At 36.6% G+C, this 24,352-nt stretch overlaps 1 protein-coding gene across 2 annotated transcripts; it reads right to left on the minus strand.

Annotated features, from left to right (window-relative positions):
• Positions 1 to 1,321: 1,321 nt before the first annotated feature.
• On the minus strand, positions 1,322 to 24,068 carry abcc12 (ATP-binding cassette, sub-family C (CFTR/MRP), member 12). Of its 2 annotated transcripts, XM_057333775.1 has the most exons (32): positions 23,998 to 24,068; positions 20,977 to 21,280; positions 20,242 to 20,304; positions 19,879 to 20,042; positions 19,569 to 19,715; positions 19,258 to 19,405; positions 18,921 to 19,157; positions 18,429 to 18,602; positions 18,165 to 18,312; positions 16,375 to 16,523; positions 16,099 to 16,206; positions 15,726 to 15,932; positions 15,504 to 15,575; positions 15,259 to 15,383; positions 14,788 to 14,860; positions 14,478 to 14,681; positions 13,485 to 13,619; positions 13,218 to 13,311; positions 11,754 to 11,816; positions 11,562 to 11,651; positions 11,358 to 11,461; positions 11,038 to 11,226; positions 9,547 to 9,773; positions 9,210 to 9,347; positions 8,835 to 9,024; positions 8,662 to 8,751; positions 8,273 to 8,462; positions 7,898 to 8,057; positions 3,153 to 3,231; positions 2,842 to 2,955; positions 2,600 to 2,764; positions 1,322 to 1,845 (listed from the first exon to the last, which is right to left on the minus strand). In XM_057333775.1, the coding sequence occupies exons 3-32, from the start codon at positions 20,293 to 20,295 to the stop codon at positions 1,753 to 1,755; spliced, it is 4,131 nt and encodes a 1,376-aa protein (XP_057189758.1). In that variant the 5' UTR covers positions 20,296 to 20,304; positions 20,977 to 21,280; positions 23,998 to 24,068; the 3' UTR covers positions 1,322 to 1,752. The 2 variants fall into 2 exon arrangements, with proteins under 2 accessions (XP_057189758.1, XP_057189764.1); XM_057333781.1 differs by lacking the exons at positions 20,977 to 21,280; positions 23,998 to 24,068 and having other exon boundaries at positions 20,242 to 20,341.
• Positions 24,069 to 24,352: the final 284 nt, after the last annotated feature.

Below are 24,352 nucleotides of genomic sequence, written 5' to 3' on the forward strand. Positions count from 1 at the left end.
GCATTTGGGTTCTTCCCCTTACCAATCGTGACACAAACACTGATCACAACAATGGTTTGATGAAATTTCATTTTTTCAAAATGAATTGCGGGTGCAAAAGTTATTTTGATTCAATGCCCTTAACATTGACAAATCGATAATTTTTAACATCGATTTAATGGTTGCTTGCTATCAGGGTATTAGAGTTGAGTATTCTGTTGTGTTGGCATTTTAAAGAGTTTTTGTGACATCTGTTTTAAGAGTTGTGCAGAAGAGTGTCTTGTTGGGTTTGCTTGATTCAGTCATGTTCACTTAACATGTTAATTTCATGTTGAGTTTACATGTTTCACTCATTTTCTCTCTCGATGTTAATTTCATGTTGAGTTTACTTGATTCATTCATGTTCTCGCTACATGTTAATTTCATGTTAAGAAAACATTACTCAAACATGTGGAACCACTGTCCATGATTGAATCATGTTAAACCAAAGAGCTTCTTTTTTTAGTGCAAGTTTAAAATAGAAACCTACAATTGTGTTAAATGAAAGTGATTTGTTCAAGTTAAGTGAACAGCATAAAAAAACATTTTTGAGTGCATATTGTCACCGGTTTTTCCATTTCGTTTTGTTAATTGTCAAATATTCTGCATATATTTATTCGCGTCGCATGTTTTGCATTATATAGGCTATTGAAGGGACCTTGTCATGATGGACACTTCAGAGAGAGATATGTGTTGTTGGACAAATGCTGTGAAGAGACGCAGAAGATCTGATGAAATACGTTTAACGGATGATTAAATGCTTAGTATGCCTAACGTGGTGTTAAACCCGCAGGTGTAATTTAAATTTAACGTTAAACTTCTGAATTCTACACAAAAGTTGAGGGCTGTGTTATGTTGGTTTACATGCACAAATATTCACAACATCATCATTATGACAACAAACCTTCCGTCACCTTAACGCGCATTTAAACTGAGCCAAATTTAAAAAATAAATCTGCGTCTAGCACGTTAAATTTCTAATAATTCTGAGATTATCTTCGCACGTCTGTTTCCATTTAGGCTTTTATATATATCTAAATAGTTAAAAAACCCTCAGAGATTGGACATTCTGTTACTTCTCCCCACCCCACTAACATGCCGGATCTGCCACGCCCCCTTATTCCGGCACCTCGGAATTTACAAATTAAGCACTGCGTCTGACCAATGAGAATCAAGTATTCCAGAAAGCTGTTTCTACATTTCTAATAAACGAATGTCATGATTGACCAATCAAAATCAATAATTCAACAAAGCTTGTAATGAAAGTGAAAAGAAGGCTTAGGAGACATACAACAGATTTGATATATTTTTCTTTATATTACTAAAAATCATTTAAATCGGTTTCATTTTACGTATACGTAGTATTCAAATACATATAAAAATCAAAATAAATATTTTAAATATATACATTTAGTGATACTATGGGAAGTAAATGAACATTTCAAGCTTTATGAATCTTAACCCTCTTGCTCACCTATAGACAGGACACATGTAGAACAAAAGCATAACCCTCATGTTAAAAAATTGTGTAATAATGAAAATCTCACAAAAAATAAAAAGTGCAAATAGCAGTACTGAAATGTGCTGTGACGTACAGAATATAATATATCTGTATTATATTACAATGCCTTAAAAATCTCTGAGTTCAGTGCACACTGGTGGAATAAATCCACTTTCTTAATAAATCCAAATACATGCTGGATTATACGGTTGTGTGCACTTCTTTCTTGTGTTTTATGAGTTTACATGATTGGCCGCTGCTAGAAGTGACGCAAATAAGGAGTTGGGCCTCTGCATCAGGTCCTGTGGACGATCAAATTCAACCACCTAAGAGAGAGAGAGAGAGAGAGAGAATTATAAATAAATTGTCAATAGTATTTCAATAGTAATACAGTACACTCTTAATAAAAGGTGCTTCAAAAGGTTCTTCGATGCCATAGAAGAACCTTTTGGTTCCATAAAGAATCTTTAACATCTGAAGAACCTTTCTGTTTCACAAAAGGTTCTTTGTGGTGAAAAAAGGTTCTTCAGATTATAAAAAAGTAAGAAAGAGATGGTTCTTCAAAGAACCTTTGGCTGAATGGTTCTTTGTGGAACCAAAAATGGTTCTTCTATGGCATCGCTGTGAAGAACCTTTTAAGCACCTTTATTTTTAAGAGTGTAGCTGTCAGTAGTAATGCAAAATACAGTCAATAGTCAATAATAATACAAATTACCTTTAAAAAGAAGGAAAATAACAACTTTGTGGGCAAAAACAATAAATGCAAACAAAAAACTAAAATAAAGGCTAGCATAGCACTTAAATTATGTATAAGAAAATGACCTTACAATATAAAAAGGGTTTTTAGCAGCAGATGCCAGCATGTAGATCTGGCTATCCATCATCCAGTATCGTAATGGACTCTCTATGTAATATTTATAGGGTGTGATATTAAGTAATTTATAGTGCAGTATCTCATTAAGCAATGTGTATTGGATATTAATACAACATCATTACCCAAGTAATTTCTGTACCTGTTTTACAGAAATCTTAATTTCATATGTAGCAAGCACAGATTGCTATAAGTATTTGTACTCTTACCTTGCCCTGGTCCATGACAAGTATACGATCACTCTCCAATACAGTGTTGATTCTGTGGGCAATTGTTAATACAGTGCAGTGCTGGAAAGCAACTCTGATAGTGTGCTGGATCATGCCATCAGTCTCCGAGTCTATAGATGCCGTGGCCTCATCCAAGAGAATGATCTACACACACGTAAGAAAAGTTATAGCAAATAATACTTAAGTAAAATCCTTGTAAATCTGAAAGCCTGTATTCTTACTTTGGAGTTGCGGAGCAGAGCTCTGGCCATGCACATGAGCTGTCTCTCTCCAACAGAGAAATTCTCTCCATTCTCCACTACTGTAGACTCCAGCTTCTCTGGCAGTTTAGCAATCTGCCCGAGAGAAAGAAAGCACTGGTTTTCATAGTGTTGTCCGTGTTACGAGACAACCTATAGCTGAATATACAAAGTCTATGCATTCATCACCATACTGCCGTTCACACTATATCCTAACATTTTTACAAATGATGTCTGATCAAAGTTATTTCCAATGTTGAATATGGAAATATATATGTAATCTAAGTCTTTACCGTGTCCTTCATGTAGGTTTTTTCCAAAGCCAGCCAGAGCTCTTCATCTTTGTAATTGTTAAAGGGGTCTAGGTTATACCTATATCCAGTAAACACATAAGATTATACTATAGGCAGATAAAGCAGAACTACAGTATCTGTAAATATTTTATTATATATTTTCATGTGACAACACTGAAGAAATGACACTTTGCTACAATGTAAAGTAGTGAGTGTACAGCTTGTATAAAAGTGTAAATTTGCTGTCCCCTCAAAATAACTCAACACACAGCCATTAATGTCTAAACCGCTGGCAACAAAAGTGAGTACACCCCTCAGTGAAAATGTCCAAATTGGGCCCAATTAGCCATTTTCCCTCCCCGGTGTCATGTGATTCTTTAGTGTTACAAGGTCTCAGGTGTGAATGGGGAGCAGGTGTGTTAAATCTGGTGTTATCGCTCTCACTCTCTCATACTGGTCACTGGAAGTTCAACATGGCACCTCATGGCAAAGAACTGAAAAAAAGATCTGAAAAATGTAAAGATGTAAAATAAAGATGGCCTAGGCTATAAGAAGATTGCCAAGACCCTGAAACTGAGCTGCAGCATGGTGGTCAAGACCATACAGCGGTTTAACAGGACAGATTCCACTCAGAACAGGCCTCGCCATGGTCGACCAAAGAAGTTGAGTGCACGTGCTCAGCGTCATATCCAGAGGTTGTCTTTGGGAAATAGACGTATGAGTGCTGCCAGCATTGCTGAATTGCTTGAAGGGGTGGGGGGGGGGTTCAGCGGCAGCCTGTCAGTGCTAAAACCAAACACCGCACACTGCATCAAATTGGTCTGCATGGCTGTCGTCCCAGAAGGAAGCCTCTACTAAAGATGATGTACAAGAAAGTCAGGAAACAGTTTGCTGAAGACAAGCAGACTAAGGACATGGATTACTGGAACCAAGTCCTGTGGTCTGATGAGACAAAGATAAACTTATTTGGTTCAGATGGTGTCAAGCGTGTGTGGCGGCAACCAGGTGAGGAGTACAAAGACAAGTGTGTCTTGCCTACAGTCAAGCATGGTGGTGGGAGTGTCATGGTCTGGGGCTGCATGAGTGCTGCCGGCACTGGGGAGCTACAGTTCATTGAGGGAACCATGAAAGCCAACATGTACTGTGACATACTGAAGCAGAGCATGATCCCCTCCCTTCGGAGACTGGGCCGCAGGGCAGTATTCCAACGTGATAACAACCCCAAAAGAAACTGAGGGTAAAGGTGATGGACATGTCTCCAGACCTTAACCCTATTGAGCATCTGTGGGGCATCCTCAAAGGGAAGGTGGAGGAGCGCAAGGTCTCTAACATCTAGGGCTGTCACGATTATGAAATTTGGCTGACGATTAATTGTCTAATAAATCATTGCGATTATGACGATTAATTGTCTGTTTTAGGGCTTTGACGATTATGGCGATTAATTGTCTGTTTTAGAGCTTTGACATTTAATTCTCATACATATTTGATTCAGCTTTGAAATGACCATATTGTTCTGAATATAAAAAATATGTTTTTTTTTCTTGGAAATACATCGGAAAATATTGGTTTATCATATATTTTAGGTTTAGGCTTTTAACTGTCAATAATACAACTGCCATATACTTGTAAATTAAGTAAATTGATCAGGAGTGAAGCCACCATTGATATGCTATCAGTCATAGAAATGCTTCTAGACTGTTTTTTTCTCACTTACAAGATACAATAAAATTTTACTTCTATGTTACTGAAATTTTGGTAGACTGGTTTTCACACTGAGATTATCTTAAATAATATTAAATTGTACTGCAGGTTATTTTTATGGTATATGCTTTAGTTTTTATTGTGTTGTGGTGGTACAGTATCACAATGCTTTAGTTACAATCAATACACTAAAATATGTAATATGCAGATGCACTACAGCTCCCCCTAGTGTCTTCTATAGAGATGTGAAATAATTGCGATGATCTGAAACCATCGCGATGAGGCCAAACAATCGCGATGAGACGATTATTTAATAATCGTGACAGCCCTACTAAAATCCACCAGCTCTGTGATGTTGTCATGGAGGAGTGGAAGAGGACTCCAGTGGCAACCTGTGAAGCTCTGGTGAACTCCATGCCCAAGAGGGTTAAGGCAGTGCTGGAAAATAATGGTGACCACACAAAATATTGACCCTTTGGGCCCAATTTGGACATTTTCACTTAGGGGTGAACTCACTTTTGTTGCCAGCAGTTTAGACATTAATGGCTGTGTGTCGAGTAATTTTGAGGGGACAGCAAATATACACTGTTATACAAGCTGTACACTCACTACTTTACATTGTAGCAAAGTGTCATTTCTTCAGTGTTGTCACATGAAAAGATATAATAAAATATTTACAAAAATGTGAGGGGTGTACTCACTTCTGTGAGATACTGTACATGTAGATCTGTGATTCAAAACATTGCTCTGGATGTATAAGAATCCTGACCAAACAGACAAGCATCATCGGCCAATAGGGTGACCACTCGTCACGCTTTGCATTGTACCGCACAGCATTTTCACCCCTTGTCCCGCACGACACACATTGAGAAAATGTCCCGCATTTTCATCAGTCTGTTAAAAATGCAGGACATTATTTAAATACGTTATTTAACCCGAAACGCACATTAGCCGCTTATTTGCGCCATTGTTTATTTAGCTGTGTCAAAACAAGCAGAAACCGGTGCACACCAGTGTCCAACGAGCTCGTACGCAACAATTTTTTTAAAGCCTGACTTTTATCCAATGTATGAGACGGCAGCAGTGATTAGGGCTGAAACGATTCCTTGAGTTACTCAAGTAATTAGAATACAAAAAATCAGCAACAAAAATTTCCTCGAGCTTTGTTTAATCCATTTAACTACAGTACACACGGGGCACTGCGTTTCCCCACGGACCACTAAACTCTATAAATGTTACAGGGCTCTCAAGTCTCACACATTCACCGTGAGACACACGCATTTTTGTCTGTTCACATGCTCACACGTGTTTCTCATGCTGATAAATAAGTGATAGCTTATTGAAATGGTGAACTGCTATTTTACTTAGTTTTAGTCTATTTTGCGAGTGAAACTTGTTTTGCGGCAGCATTAAGTCCATCAAACTATAGATCAGGACTTATGGACGCCGAATCCTGTTATTTACACATGCCATCTGTCTGTTCTGCGTGTCTGCGTGAATGAACTGCACAGTTTAAGGTCCTACACGTGTGATGCTCATAAATTTGTCTGCGTCTGAACTTCATCTCCAGAGTTGCTCTGAGAGTTTATTTCACAAACATTTTATTGTTTGAGTGAAGAAACAGACATACTAAAAAATAAGCATCTTCCGACAACCTGCCAAAATAAAAGTCAGGTTAACTCTGTATTTTATGTGGACAAATATATTACCATTTAATAGTAAAAGAAAAAGAAACTAAAACTAATTTAGATAAACTAAATGCATCATGCATAAGCTTAAGATAGTCATTTACCTTTGAAATTATTATTTCTATTTTTATTCATGTTTCTTATTTATACATTTGTATTATATTGCATTTTGAATGTAATATGGCAATGTAATGTATTAAATGAGTTTACTTTTCACAGATATTAATGTATGCTATTTCAGCACTACATTTTTTTTCTAAAAAGGAAACAAATTAGTTGTTCATTTTAAGAGACCTGTCTTATTTTCTATTGTATATTTAGTATTGCTCTTTAATAAAGAAAAAGTATTTGTTATCCGAATACCCGATTAATCGATGGAAAATCACTAGAATACTTGATTACTAAAATAATCGATAGCTGCAGCCATAGCAGTGATTTCAGTCATCAAGAGGCTGCGACATTCGTCAGTAGATCAGGTGGTTATTCTCCCATGTTAACTTGCCGGATAAAAACTCACTAAAACATCGTAAACTGTGTGGCTTTGAAACTGCGTTTAGCCTATAGGTCGGTTAGCGTATTAATATAAAAAGTATTTGCAAATAATGAAATGCATTATTTAACAATAATAGATTTAAAAAGAGAAACTCTTTTTCATTATTTGTTTGTTTTTATGCTTTTAGTTTTGTCTTTTTGATAAAATCTTCGAAGTTTACAACATGATGACTCCGTGTCTGATCTGTGCTCAAAATTTAAAGAGACAGTTAACCTTAAATTGAAATCACCATTAAAACTGTGTTACATAACATTTTATCTCTGCCTTAATTATGTTGTAGCTGGAATGGACTAAATAACAAATTATTTTTACGTGCTAAAAGGTAGGAAAAAATATATATAAAAATGTTTCATTATGTTATTATATCCCAGTTTTACGCTACCTCTCAGTGGTGTAATTGTCCCACACAAACGGATTACCTGTCCCACATTTGGTTTGTTGGGTGGTGGTCACCCTATCGGCCAATGGCGTGCATTTGTGGGAAGACCATTTTTTAGATCAAGGTGACAGAAAATTTTGTGGCAAGAGTAGTTTCCACACAACCCACACAAATTATAGGGTAGATTTTATAGCAGATAAATTAATTAACGGATATAGCAATAATAATCTAACTCAGTTGTATATAGAGTACTATGAACCCTCACTCACTTTGGTCATTTATGACATACACTTCATTTAGCAAGTGAATTCGACTTATCAAGAATAAAATAGCCTTAATTTAGAAGATGAAAAATGGCCTTAATTCAGTAGATGGACTTTATCATCATGGTATTATGGTTGGGAGTTGAAAGGTGGGAGGTCACCTGACAGTGCCGATGAAGAGTACAGGATCTTGTGGTATGACAGAGAGTTTACTGCGAAGATCTTTCAGCCCCAGCTTGCTGATGTCCATGTTGTCTATCAAAATAGTGCCCTCTGCTGGTTCTGCCAAACGGAACACTGCCACACCCAGAGAAGACTTCCCTGAATCAGACAGAGAAAGACACACACAAATCAAGCAAATCAACATGATCTGCCTTCTTCATTCACATACGTCGCTTTCTACATTTTATCGAAACACTTTGAGATAACAGACATTTTCAGTAGAGTCTGTAATTTTGAATTAATTTCATTAGATGCGCTGAATACGAAAAAAGGCGCTAAGCAGGAATATTATATAATTCCAAGTTTTCTCTCACCAGATCCTGTGCGTCCCACAATGCCGACTTTTTCTTGTGGTTTAATGTTGATGGTGAGTTTATTAAGGACTATGGGGGTGTACTCTCTGTATCTCATGCTGTAGTTTCTAAAGGTTATGGCGCCCTCCTGTGGCCAGCCTGTTGGAATGTTCGCATCTTTGATAGTCCGAGGACCCTCTGATGCACAACCCTACGGCACAGAAGCAATAATGACATCAATTAAAAGAAAAATACATTATAGACGTCTATACTTCAACCTTTATGCGATCAAAAATCTCAGACTCAAATGTGTAAATCATTGAATTCCATGACATTATCCAAACTCAACGAATGATATTCTTTATGACCCTGAGATAAACACAATGTCTGTGAGCGTGTACGTCTCGTACCGTAATGTACTCCAGCAATCTTTCTACGCTGGTGAACTTAGCCTCCACTTCAGTGGACAACCTCACCACAAACTGAAGCATTCCAGTCAACTGCAATGGCATAAACACAGAATCAGCACTCAGATATCCAGCTGAATTTGACATCATTATTTTCGTTTATCTGTGAGTATTACCTGTATTGTGTAAGATAAGGCCAGGCCTTTCAGAGCAGGGTTTATGGTCCCGTTGGAGCTGAGCACTACAAACAATGCCACCGTTAGAGTAACGGTAGAAGACAGGAAGTCTAACCAGAACGACAGCCAGCGAGTCCCGCAATTAAACAAGAGGAAATGGTTTGAGTTGGTGTCACTCAGCATCTTAAACCTGTCATTTGGAACACATACAAAGGATATGATGTCATTGTGTCAATGCATTCCTTGCAATGCATTGTTTGCCTGAAAAGTCTAAGTATTTGGCTGTTTACTCAATTACTTTATTATAGATGATTACTATAAAGGGAATCTCATAAATATTCAATTTGGCAGGTATCTTAATACAGTATATCTTACTGTTCTATGTATTGCTGTCTTTTGTCATAGGCATGGATGGTGCTGAGTCCCTGTATGGTGGAGGTGGTGAGAGAGATCCAGGGAGAGCGACTCACATTCTCCATCCTCTTCATTTGTCGAATGCTCCTCTGGAAAACACTAAACCAAGGAGAACACACTGAAACAATGCGCTTGTACACTGTTGTGTCTTGAACATTAAAATATTAATTTTGTTTGGTTGCAAGGATTTGACTAAAACTAACAGTATCCTAAACAGAATGGGATAAGTGCTGCTGTTGTGATTTTGCAGCTTTAATCCTGGATTAAATGATTTTGTGATGTTTGTTTTATGTCTTACTATAGTATTATTGCAAAGATACAGCCGAGAACTGCCACAACGATCAGGAGGTATGGGAACACCACGCAGATGGTGAGGATTGTGAACGTAACCATCAAAGAGAACTGAAAGAAGTTCTCCATGTTAAACGGCAAAACAGCATCAACCTCATCTTGGTCTTTACTGAAGCGGTTCACCATGCGGCCAGTTGGAGTTGTGTCAAAAAAACTCATCGGGCTGCCAAGGATCTGTAGAGAAAAGAATCACATGATTCCAAAATGCTGACTGTGCTCATTTTACTTAACAAATATTTGCATTTCATTACTAAACATGCTCTTTTATTTTGAGCTTTTAAAGGAATAGTTCACCCAAAAAAGAAAATTCTGTCAACATTTACTCAACATTTCAAACCATCTGCATAACACAAAAGAAGATATTTTAAAGAATGTTGGTAACTAAACAACGGCGGTACCCATTGACTTGACACACAACCAATGCAAGTCAATGGGTACCACCGTTGTTCGGTTACCAACACGGTCATTCCGTGTCAACTCAACCATAGGTCCCCAGCTCAAATATTTTATTTTTTTCCTTTTTACAGAAGCAAGACCAACATCAGTAGAGATGAAAGCCCAAATATGAAATGCCACCGATGAATAGTTATTAAGTAATCAATTAATTTGTAGAAGGAGATAAAAATGACAATTTTCACTCTAAATTTGGAGCCATATTAGGGGGTAAAAAATGACATGAGAAATATGCCAGCGTCATTATTTTATTTTTACACAAAGATCAGTATATCTGTTAGTAAATCTGTTAATTTTAAGAATAATTGGTGCATTTTATGCCAATGGTGACAGCTCAAAAATGATGAAAGGGCATTTTTGTGTTCTTTTTACAAAATATGCATGCCTCTAACTCCAGAACCGTTAGAGATACCTTTCTTTCTTAGATTCTTGTTCTTGACCAACTTGTCTTTTGGGAACTACATTTTTAAAGCCCTATAATGTGCAGTCCTAGAGATATGAGGATCTAAATGTGGCTTCATGAGAACACTGTTCAAATGCACACATTTTCAGTCATCAAAAACCAAATGTGGGTCATTTTTCAAAAGTCTGCTATTTCATTTCTTTTAAAGAGGAATGTCTGAAGAACAAATAGTGTTGAATCTAGAAATGTATCTTTTTTCTTTCTTTTAAAACAACTGCATTGAACATATCAATTTTAACAACATCTTAGTACAAAACTACTGAAATTGCTAAGGGACTACTGAAGTTGAGGCACATTAACTTGGTCTCAATAGTTAATTTAAAAGATATTATAGTTCCAAAGGAAAATACTGTCTCAGATAAATTAGCAAGAAAGGATTTTTTAGCCATTTTGGAATGACCAAGAGTTTAAATATGCAGTATAATAGCTAAGTCTATTCCCTTTTTAGGGCAGAGTGTTAAAGGATTCACATGCTATGATGTAGCCTAAACATTCAAACTCAGAAAGTGAAAAATGTCTTACCCGTTTGAACATGGTGTCATGGAGTTTGGAAGAAGAGCGTAGAGTTACTTTAACAAAGGTGTATCCCTTTGCAATACTGAGTACTACCATGGCGACAATCATAAGGCCATAGACCATTTGATAAAATGGCAGGTCTGGATTCTCAGAGATATTGCCGCTGTTTGATGATGGATCAGAGCTGTTCAACAGCTACACAGAACACAGAACGAAAAAGCAGTCCTTCACATTAGTACAATGAGATCAACATGGGCTTTTATAATCGGTAAGTTAAATGAAAGAAGGTTTTGATGAATGTAAATGGTTTTTGTGTTTGTATTTACCCCTGAGCCCTGCTCTAGCCAATAACTAAGCCACCAGTTGCTCACGGCAGTCGACCCCACAAGAAGAGTGAAGAGCAGCACAATAATTACTGCCAGTATATAACCTACACACAGAGAAACAGTGTTATTTATAAGAAAGATTAAATAAAAGAGTAAAATAAAATACATTAGAAAAAACTGTGAGAAGCAAACACGACACAATACCTCCAGCAGCCTTGCAGTATTGATGGTACGTTCTCCATGTCACAGATCCCTCCTGGGACACTTCCCGAGTTACTAATTGATCCTTCTTGCCTAAAACACACAAAAACACGTCCGAGTGAGTGAAAGCTTGTTATTCATTCTCTTGATTATATAAGATTACATAAAATGCAATTATATAAGAAATACACCTACCTTTTCTTGTTTCTTTTGGAAAAGACTCCACAGTTTTAATTTTTTCATCAGACATATCGAAGGCTACAAAAGGAAATTGAAATTACATTTCATTTATGTTCACCAAATGGGGTAATAAGTGCTTATGAATACATATCACCTGTTATTACTCATTGTTTTGTACTATGATAGCCAATAGTGCTCTAGAATGGTTTGGTTACAAATATTTTTCCAAATATCTTTCTGTGTTCAAAAGAACAACATAGTTTATACAGGTTTGTATAAACACCTTTAAAAAACAATTTGGCGTGTATTGAAGGCTTTGTCGTTAAATATTGATAAACCATTGTCTTTCAGAATTCCTGACAATTTCTTTTTCCAACTAGTAAAGAAACTTCAAAGTTTAATAAAACTATTAAGCAACCAGGATTGTTCAGTGCTTTGTTGTTAAAGTCCCCTTGTGGTCGATAAGTTTATCCCTTAAAACTAATCTTTGACCATCAAAATTACATATTTAAAAGTTTTTTCTAGTGAAAAATATTTTCCTATCTTAAAATAACTTGAATGTAACTCTACACCTGAGCTTAATTAAGTATACGCAGAGACATGAATATGCAAAATAGCCCCGCCTCCACTCTGCACTACCAGACGCAGAACACCACATAAACAACATTAAAAACTTGATTTTCACCACAAGGGGTCTTTAAAGTCCCCCTGTGGTCGAATTTTTTTACTTTAAAACTAATCTTTGACCATAAAGATTATTTAAACGTTTTTTCTTGTGAAAATTATTTTCCTGTCTTAAAATAGCTTGAATGTAACTACACCTCAGCTTCATTAAAGTCCCAGTGAAATAAAAAATTACAATGCCTATTTTTTCATGAAATACTGCAGCGTTTATTGTAAATCATTTATCAATATGGGTCATTCTCTTTTTATTCGTGTTCCCCTTATAATCTTTAGTTAAAATCTGAAAATGCACTTCCTTCCTGTAATGAATATCCATCTTAAATGACGTATGTTAGACGGCTTGGGCAGAGCATCTGTTAACTCCTCCCCTTCAACTGTCAGTCTACGGCATGAATATGCAAACTAGCCCCGCCTCCACTGAATCGCACTCTGCATTACCAGACGCTGCTAAAACTTAAAGTGAAACTGAGAGCTGACACAGCAGTGTAGCGATTGTTTCAGCCCGAATATATGCGCCATCTTTGCATATTTACTGTATGCTTCAAACTGCTGATCCACAGGGGTCAAATGAGTTGATGTGATTGGTTACAGGTTTATGACGTCATTTACTGGAGCAGTTTCAAACCGCATTATTTAAAGTGTCTTTGGTAAACTGCAGTTTTATAAAGAAAATACTCAGTAATGGTTTAAAATGATAAATTTGCACATGGTTTGAAACACCACATAAACATATAAACAACATTAAAAACTTGATTTTCACCCCACTGGGTCTTTAATGTTTATTTATTCTCTAACCTGGGTTCTCTATTCCATTACGTTGAGGCTCATCTAGATTTTTCTGTTTAGTGTCAAGTTCAGTGTGTATTTGGGAATTGTCCTCTTTCTTTTCCTATACAATACAAAAGTGAAACAAAAGCATAAATTCAGTAACAACAAAACAATCTGTTGATGTTTATTGCAAAAAATCTGAGAGACAGAGTAAAATATGTTTTATTATTTAAACAAATTCGTTATTTTATCTTTAAAACAAAGTAATTATGTGGAGGATGTAAGAGTGTGTACATTGTTCTGTTCCAGCTGGACGTTATGAATGAGCTGTGCATAGCGGCCTTCAGCATTCATTAAACTGCTGTGAGTTCCAGCCTCCTTTATCTCGCCATTCTCCAACAGCAACACCTCATCACAAAACTCCAAATACTGAAGAACATAACAAAGAGCAGAAGCCCAAGTGATCACACAACAGGAAATCGTTGGTAAAGATACACTAACCTAGGTCAGTGGTTCTCAAACAGGGAGCAGTGGCCCCCTGGGGCGCCCCAAGATGGATCAAGGGAGACCACAGATTTTGTGGCATTTTATGAAATATAGAAATTTATCATAGATTTTATGCAATCAAACATAAAAAATAAGACCACCAACCAAAAGAATTGATGTTCCAGCACTGTATAATGTTTTTGGTTTAATTAAAATTCTAGGTTTAAGATGATAAGTCTTTATTTGGGGGGGGGGTCGCAAAGCAATGCACTCTAGTACAGAGGACCTTACAATTAAAAAGTTTGAGAACCACTGCCCTAGGTGAGTTAAATATTTAAACAGCCTTTACAAGCATCTTTGCTGAATCATACTGACTGACATAATTATAAAAGAGTGTCATCCTAAATCGGTTAAAGGTTTGCGGATTTTTTGTGAATGCATGTGAACGAGCATGTGCTCCCGGTGCCATGTCAAAGCAGGCTTACACAACCATTTCCCCTACCTGAGGAGGTAACACATTACATAATATTGCTGAATCATTATAGTGCACTGATGAATAGTTAGACTGATGAATTAAAGTTCACACACAAATTTATATAATACCTTCCCCAAGCAATCTGGTTAAATATTAACTTAATTTACATACAACTATGGCCCCTGTGTTGTAGAGGAAGGTCTGTCTCTGGTGTGCTGTGACAGGTGACATAAACACTGTTTGATTTGATAAATGAAATATAAATATTAGGAGATCAAGGGAGCATGCCCTGAAGACATGATGAGTCAAATGTTAGTAGGAATTACCTGTAGCTGATGAGTAACCAAAATGATGGATTTGCCCTTCAGTTCTTTCTTGATGCATTCTTCAAATATATGCTTTCCAACATGGGCGTCGACGGCAGACAGGGGATCGTCCAATAGGATGATGTCTCTGTTAGAATATACTGCCCTGGCTAAACTAACTCTCTGTTTCTGACCACCTGAAAGGTTTAAACCTCGCTCTCCAATCTGCAAACACAAAAAAAACAAATACTATAGATAAACTCCCTCTATTTGGTATAACTCTATTCATCTGTGAAGTATAGGAGATGTGAGGTGTTGTGTGGAAACACACCTCGGTCTGATCTCCATAAGGAAGCATTGCCAGGTCAGGTTTCAGAGAGCATGCGTAAACAACACGGTCATATCTGCAATACAGCAAGCACACATTGTGCACATTTTAGAAAGCAGCAGTTTGCCAAAAAAGTATCAATGATCAACAACAAAGTTCTGTTATCAGGGTCAGACAATTACCCTAACCCATAAAAGTCATCCCACGCCATAAATGCGACCATAAAGCAGTTCACAGTCTTCTAGGTACAAGTACAGGGGAGTTTTCCTGTGGCTCAGTGCTTAGAGCATGGCACTAGCAATGCCAAGGTCATGGGTTCCATCCCAGGGGATTGCACATAGTCAGAAACAAATGTATAATACAATGCAATGAAAGTCGCTTTGGATAAAAGCGTCTGCCAAATGCATAAATGTAAATGTTTTGTAAACTACATGTGTTTCAAAGGTGTCTACTGTAAATCTAAAGGTGTTGTACCTGGTCTGGTCGAACGGTTCTCCCATGAGAATGTTATCCCTCACAGTTCCATGAAATATCCAAGCTTGTTGGGAAACATAAGCTAATGTTCCATTAACTGACACAGATCCACTCAGAAGATGCATCTGCAAGGATAAACAAGTTACACAGTCAGACCCAATTCATCACATTATGAGTGGTGCTGTGTGTCATTATGTGATCATTTGTCTTAACAAACATAAACACACGAGACAGAGGCATCACACCTGCTCTAGAATACTTGATATTAAAGAGGTTTTCCCACTTCCAACATTGCCACATACCCCCAGCAGACTTCCCTATAAATGAAAAGAGAGAGTCAATGTAAATGTTTTTTAAAAAACAAACATGTTTTTTTAAAACATTTACTCAATATAATGTTACATATGAAAGTTTTATTGACCCACATCACAAATTCATTTTCAGTCAACTCTATAAAACACACACACCTTGGGAAGAGTAAAACTGATGTTTCTGAGTGCTGGTTTGTTATCTGAGGTATGTTTGGTGTTTTGAGAGTTATCTTGAGGACGCTCACTGGCATTGGTGACATCTGGCGGGCTCCAGCTGAACGAAGCCTTTTCCATAATAAGCGCTGAGCTCGAATCCTTATTTTGGATGAGATAACTGTCTGGGTTCTTGACCATCAGAAGCTTCTGCAGGAACACAAGCATCAGCATATCAGTAAAGTGTCTGTTATCTGAACTATATTGTTATTGAGGAAATAGGAAGTGAACTCTCCGTCCACGGGGTAGACCTTAATGATGATGGTTGTTGTTTTTGACATACAGAGTGAAAAGCACGTGAAAGAATGAAACAAACCTTCAGTCTAGCCAGAGCGACTTTAGCCTCAGCTACAGCTTTAACAGAGAATGGCAACAAACCCATAGACATCCTCATGCAGTTGAATACAGCGATGATAGTGTAGGCCTGTGAGGAGACAATCAGCTGGTTAGAGAAAACTGCCATTTAAACAATGATAGTGTCATGTGAATCATTCAGATCTGTGCTAGTTTATTATAAAGCAAACAATTATAATAAGGGTGGTGAAACTTAAGGTTTTCAGAACAATAGTGTAATTGTGCTAAGTGCACTCACAGTAGAAGGTTCTAGGGGCAGTTTCAGTGCAGTGTGGGTAATGAAGGTGAGGATGGTTGCCAGTGTGGGCACTATTGTTGTTAGGGAAGAGTTTAAACTCTGAACATAACCAGCCTTCTGTAACAGCAACTTCTCATTTCTCCTGATATCTGGAGCAAAAACAACAACATTAAGAACGAACAAATAATTTAAGTAAAAAGAGGGAATGAAGAAAAAACTTAATCATAAATACAATTGAGATACAAATGTATATCAAGACCACATTATTTTTTATTTTTTTCCTGAATATAAAGAATACATGCATTTTTGTAACTTGCTTTTTTATTATTTCTAATAAAATAATTGTGTATTTATATGTAATAATGTTTTATATATATTCTATTATTATAATAGATTATAAATTCTAATAAAATGTAAAATATTTATCTAAAACAATACAGTTAATAAAATAAAAGTGGACAAACTGGTCAAAATAACAAAAAAGGATGTTATTTTTGTAGACCTGGCGAAGAAAATACATTTTTAAAGATCAAAATGTTGATGTTTTTATGTATTGAAGAAGAGTTAAAGGGGTCATATGACACGGCTAAAACGAATATTATCATTTGTTTTAGATGTAATGCAATGTGTATACACGATTTAAGGTTAAAAAACGCTGTATTTTCCACATACCGTGCATGTTTGTATCTCCTCTTTGCCCCGCCTCTCTGAAATGGGCAGATTTTTTACAAAGCTCATCGCTCTGAAAAGCGAGGTGTGCTATGATTGGCCAGTTAACCAGTGCGTAGTGATTGGTCGAATACTGCAAGCCTGTGACGGAAATGTAAACGCCAGGTTCCAAAGCAATTGTACTGACAGGTACGCCCACCCTACTGGGTGTGGTTACACGAGGCGTTTCAGACAGGTCTGGGTGAGCATTCGCTTTTATATCGAATGCATCTTTTATTCTGACACTTTAATATTTGCAATTTTACGTATCTAAAACATGCATGGGCAACTTATAACACACCAAAGACACAGAAAAACACATGACCCCTTTCAGAAAAAATATGTTTAATGAAACAAGTCCAACCTCAATGGAATGGCCTTACATAGAAATGATGGTTAAAAGTGAATTTGGATTGGTCCTATACATTTTTTAAATCCTTATACAATTTAGAAATTGAGATTTATACATCATCTGAAAGCTGAATAAAAAAGCTTTTCATTGATGTATGTATTTATTAGGATGGAACAAAATCTTTGGCCGAGCTATAACTATTTCAAACTCTGGAATATAAGGGTGAAAAAAAAAAGAAAATTGCCTTTGACTTTGTTAATCAGAGGTGCTGTAGCTAAGAAGAAACAGGTTTGTTTTAACGCTCTCTATTGGCTTACTGCTGTAATGCCGTTGTGGAGAGTGGATGAACCCGAAAGCTGAAATTCTAAGCTTTACATAGATACCAGACTTGAGTGGGTAATTCCCAAAGAGCGGGCAGCAGCGAGGGAAGTTTGTAGGCGTGTTTCATTTTGATGCATCCACTCACAAAAATAAAGTTTTTATATATTTACAGTAGGAAATGTACAAAATATCTTTAGGGAACATGATCTTTACTTAATATCCTAATGATTTTTAATATAAAAGAAAAATCGACAATTTTGACCCATACAATGTTTTGATATTGCCATAAATATACCCCTGCTAAGACTGGTTTTGTGATCCAGGGTCACATATTTGTTATTTGATTAAAATAATTAAAAGAATTCCATTTTTAAATATGCTTGTCAAATTTAGAAAGTAAAAGGACAACCTGTGATTGTTTTCTCAAAAGACTCCTCCCACGCGTACATCTTAATGAGCTTGATGCAGGTCAGAACCTCATTCATCGTGCGAACACGTTTGTCTGTCACAGATACAGCCTGCCTTCTAAATAGACCAATGAGTCTAGCAACTGAGAACTACAGCACAAACACACACACAGACGCACAAAGAAAACATGTCCCATAATACTGTCTGTAACAGTCCAACAAATAACAAAACTGGGAAGACAAAATATCAAGACAATACAACACACCTGAATAGGTATGAAGATCAGGTACACCAAAATTCCAATAAGTGCTGTGTATCCCAGAATGATGCATGCATATATGATGCATATGATCAGTAGCACAGGAACACACAGTAGAAATGTTCCATACAAGACAGCCTCATATAATCGATAGCCATCACTCGTCAACACGTTTATCGTCTACATCAGAGAAAAACAAAACACACAAATAATAAACACATAAGTGAATGAAACCGCTACTGGATGTATCTTATGTACATAAAGTAAAAGGTCTGTTTATTCACATATAAAGGGACACATTTGATGAATGCTATATTCCGTGAGTCTATCATACTTTAGTCATTCAAAAGTTCCTAAAGATTATTTAACTATTTACTAAGCAATAATGTGACTAATTTAAATGCAAAATCACAACCTTTCCAGCAAGTAACCTCTTATAACCTGTTATAAGTTTTAGACAACAGTCAATCTACAAATCATAAACAGGCAATAGCTTACCTCTCCTACACTGATGTTGGTGAGTGTCCTGAGAGAGATGATTTTCTTGAAAGCAAGCATTGAGAACGCTCCCTTTATTCTGACAGCTGTACGCATGTTCAAAGCCCACAAGAGTGATGCAAAAAACGCCTTGCTGAATTCTGAGATGAACAGGGCCACACACAGACCCACACCGTGAAACACTGTGGATGAACTTGACTTCTCTGCGTAGTTTAGGATTTCATACACTATAATAGACTGGATGACACAGACACAATGTAAAACATACTGTATTTCAACGAATCCACAAGGAAGATTAAAGATAATAAACAATTACAACAAGAACTTTTGAACATACCGGACCAACAAATACAGCAAAAGAGAAAAAGATGGAGGACAAGAATGACACTATTAATCTTGTCTTCTGAAAACGCATGACCACGGCAGTAACAGAAGCTTTATCTAGGCCCACGCGGGCGACCTCCTCTTCCCACAGTCTCTGAAACCTAAACACGACAACAGCAATCACACTTAGACTGTTGTTTTGGGTCTTTTTCTATTGTTGGATATACAAGTGAAATATTCATAAGTATGTTATTCTATAGTGCTTTTCACAATTTTGCATCGTTTCAAAGAATGCAGAAAACAGAAAATGGTTGATATATGCACCTCTCTCCACTGGTGTGGGCTCCATCATGAGGTGAGAGAGAAAGTGAGTTCATGTCTAACCGATTCCTGAAGAGCTTCCACATCATGGGCGTCATCCATGCAAATGATGCGAAGGAGAAGAAACCAGCATCATCAATTGGGTGCGAACTGAACAAAAAAGACAATTGACATTACAAATGCAAAGAAATATTTGCAGACTCAGAAATTAATCATAGTAAATTAAAAAATGGATAATTGATCACAAATACTCTCTGTCTCTTCAAATAACACGCATATAACGAGGTAAAAAAGAAAGAAGTGAATTTCTAACCGTGAGCCAAAGCGGAATGGGATGAGTGATTTTAAGGTGTTCTGGTACTTGTGGCCCTTAGGAGGGGGTCCTGGCTCCCTGTAATCTAGAACCGGAGGGCCTTCGGGAAATGTGCTCATGGTTCTAGATGATGTTTCCCACACATCACTATCGTTTCTTTGTCTCTTCACAGAGCAAAAGACAGAGAGAGATCATGTAATGAAATATAATAACAGAAAACAAAACTTGATACAGAAAAAACGTTGTGAGATGATGTAAGATCTGAAAGAACTGAGAATGAAGACGACGAAATGAAAGAAAACAGAAACATGACAAAAGTTTTGAGGAACGTTAAGTAAACTAAGCGGTAGATGTCTCACTTACAAAAGAAACTCCTTTTACATTTTGGTTCTCTCTGGGGGGTGAAAAGTCCTTCATTTTGTGTTCCTGTATGGTACGATTTTCACATGAAGATGAAAAAGAAACACTGCACAAATATTCATAGATCAAGTAAATAATGCTGGAAAAGACTGTAGCTTCTTTTTTAAAAGGATAGTTCACCCAGAAAAAGTTCTGTCATGAATTACTTACTCTCTAGTTGTTCCAAATCTGTAAACATTTCTTTGTTTGGTTGAACACAGGGAAAGATATTTGGAAGAATGCTTGTAACAAAACCACCATTAATGACCATGGTAGGAAAAATGACAATGCAGTCAAAAGTGCCCCAGAACTGTATGCTGTCCTACATTCTTCAAAATATCTTCTTTTGTGTTCAACAGAACAAAAAAAATGATGAAGTAATTTTTCCTACTATGCTAGTCAATGGGGTCCAAGAACTGTTTGGTTACAAGCATTCTTCCAAATATCTTTCATCAGAACAAAGAACTGTATACAGATTTGGAACAACTAGAAGGTGAGTAAATTATGACAGAATTTTTATTTTTGGGTGAACTATCCCTTTAATGCTCTATTCTAAGTTTCACTAGTCACATGCACAATTTTTACTGTTGCTAACATTTATAATATTTTAAATAAAAGTATAAAAAGAATAAAATAGAATAATGGTTGTAAGGAATGACATAAGAAGTAAATGAAACGGTAAGGCTGAATGGTAAATACCTTACTGCTGGTTGTCTCAATGAGGAAGGCACCGGTGCTGTGGTTTGACTAATTCTGAATGATTTAATACCCCAGCAGTAACGTGCTTCCCAGCTCTTATGTCCTCTTGCTGAGTTTATGCTGAGTTACATCATAAAATTTACCAGGCTCAAAGGTTAACATGAGCAGAGGTTTTAACCCGCCTGGATATCTTTCTGTCACTCTCTCCACCTCTGTCACCTATTGGTTACTGCTTCCGAATCCAAACTTTTTTTGCTTGTGAAATGATCCAAGTCAATTGATAACCGCCTTGTGGAAACTAGCTCTGGGTGAGAAGGCAAAGACATAAGACATGACACTAGATGTTTCAAGTAGATACTAGATGTTTCAGGTATATTAGATACTAGATGATTTAAGTTACATTGTAGATGAGAATAAGTCACAAAGTTCTAGAGAAGATACAAATAAAAGGTGAAGTTCAGCTTTGAGTTGTATAGAGGGTATGGACATGTCGTCACTTTACCACGTGAGCACGACGGAGCGCGCCCCCATGGGTGGCAAAACACTCAGCAAAATGACTGCTTACAATATGAGAAAACGAAATTCCGCGCAACATTTCAGTGTCCAGGAACACCCGATTCCATTGTAAGTCATAGGGAAGTCTTAAGGATCACCATCGAGTCCAGCTGCTTGTAATTTCATCAAATAATTGTGTGTTTTAGTCCCGGTTTCTTTGTTTATCCTATTCTCCTCAGCCATTTTGCTGGGTGTTTTGCCACTCAAGGGAGCGTGTCGCAGGGTCCTGGCATGTTCACGTGGGAAAGTCACATCAATGCATACCCTCTATAGGCTCGGCTGTATATCAGCTTAAAACGGTGCAATTCAAGCTATTAAATAATGTAAAAAATAACAGTCAGTTGCCACAGTGTTTCCATTTTCACAGCATTCAACCTATTTTAAAATCCAGCAATTTAGAATTGAACATTATTTGAACAAAATCTTTTATCAGTAGGGGATCGTCTGTAAAGACTTTGAGGTATTTCCTGTTTAAACATGAACCATTATGAATCTGCAGTGTCAGTGAGGTAGGTGAAGGTGCTTCTAACCTCACACTAAAGGTCAAAGCTAAAGCTCTGCTTCACCTCAGTAACGTGAACAGTTGTTTCTGATGAGTCAGTTCTGTTGATATGACAGCCAGCATCGTTTACTATGCTATTAAAGGTCCAATGTGTAATTTTTTTGGAGGATCTATTGACAGAAATGCAATACATAATCATGTCTTCAGAGGTGTATAAAGACCTTACATAATGAAGCATTGTGTTTTAATTACCTTAGAAAGAGCTACTTCTAGCTACATATACAATGCGGGTCTCCTTGCATGGAATTCGCCATGTTGTTTCTGAGGTAGCCCTAAATGGACAAACTGCTTTACTGAGTGCGTTTCATAAATATGTTATCTCCTTTGGCAAAGAAGCGAAAACATGACAACATCTTTATTCTGTGTCAGCCTCCGTAGTGCTTCGAAAGGGAGGGTGGAGGGGTGGAGTGAGCCGTTGGTTGCTCACCACTAGATGCCGCTAAATTTCATACTTGACCTTTAAATTGTCCTGTCAGTTTTGCGCAAGTCTTACTAATTAAGAAACTTATATGATACCTACAAAATTATAATTCTTATATTTGTTAATTTAGTATTAGTATATTGAATTCACATGGTCATAAAACTAAAACAGTTTAGCAAATAATATTTCATTTGACGGAAGGTGAAAATGCAAACAAACACAACCCAAAGGGCTGCACGGCTATTAACACTGCTGAACATTTGGAAGCTATAACAAAAAGAAAAAATATGTCAATTTTGGCATTACATCAGAAAATTACATAACCCAAAGGACCACGGGTTTGAACGCTGTATATGACAGAGAAGACTGAAACTGTTCCTATACACAAAAGAAGTGCAGATAAAAACAGAACAGTTGATTATAAACAGTGCAAAACACAGTCAAGTTGGAGATATATCATGCTAACTTGAAGTGTAAACATGTCCAGGTGAAACTGGTCAAGGCAAACGCATATTGCACATGTACTTTCTTCCAATGCTATAGTGTGCTTTCTAACTAGTATTGTACAGTAGTGTTTTGTTTGTGAATATTTAGGGACATGACATTTTTTTATTCAAAGGATATAATAGGACACTAAATACTGTCTGGATGACCAAATAAATCTAACATGTCCATTGTAAATCATTTGCAACAGTTAAATTGTTGTGTTCCTTTTGCTTGCAACCCGGCCAAAAGCAAGACACACGGCAAAGACAATAGCAACAAGAAACATCTATGAACATGAAAACGACTCAAAAGTTTAATTTTGATAAAGGATGTGAATAGAACACAGGAAACAGGAATTTCCTCCTTTCTCTTTGAAGTGAACACATGATAAAGATTCAAGAGTGCTACAGATATGATACACAAGCCTTTGAGTTTGCTCAGTGATGCATTGTTTTATGAACCCAATGAAAGCACAAAATAGCCCAGTTAGTGATACACATTTTTCTTTCTCTTACATACTGCACTCTTCTTTGACTAGCTGGACATTTGTAACATGTAACAATATTTTGTATAAAACATTACTTTTTAAACTCGCATTAAGTTATTTTATTATCTGCTGCTAACCCCATATCAAGGTAAAAAATAAAAAAAACAGCTCACTTTTTTATTGGAATCATTATTTTTTACTCGCATTATTTTATCATCTGCTAACCACATAAAAACAAAAAGCTCACTTTATTTATTGAAATCAGTCATGTTTAATTGTATCTGGCATGTTCTCCTATATTGAAGCTTATTTTACACAGAGTTGTTATTTACATTAAAGGTCTTGAAACGTTATAAACATTGTGAAGCAAACTTACCATGCAGCCGCTTAGCGGTTTCATTTATTGCTTAAGTAGCACAAACGAATACACTGAACATCATACTCGCTAAACGAAACGATATAAAAAATAAATTCGATGTTAAACAGCATAAATATCATGCAAAAACTTACATTGTCTCTGGCTTTACTCTGCTTAGACTTCAAGACAGACTTAAGACTTCAAAGTAAATACACATGTGAACTTGAGCTTCGCAACGTACGTATCTGACACTGCGCAGATCATCTACTCTGGAATCGCCATAACAGCGAACGTTAATAACGTAACACTAGAATGCTTCGAAAACGTCCAGTTGGTTTTCAATACATTTTTAAAAAATCAAAAATTTTAATAATATAATTAATTAAGATAGGTCAATTTAATTACAGAAAACATGTGACAATTATGCATGTAATGAACTATAATTGTATTACTAGAAAAAATGTTGCCCAACCAGAATCTTGCCCCTGACATCACAAAAAAGATGTG

Source organism: Triplophysa rosa, linkage group LG1, assembly GCF_024868665.1.
Source record: "Triplophysa rosa linkage group LG1, Trosa_1v2, whole genome shotgun sequence".
Lineage (NCBI taxonomy): Eukaryota > Metazoa > Chordata > Actinopteri > Cypriniformes > Nemacheilidae > Triplophysa > Triplophysa rosa.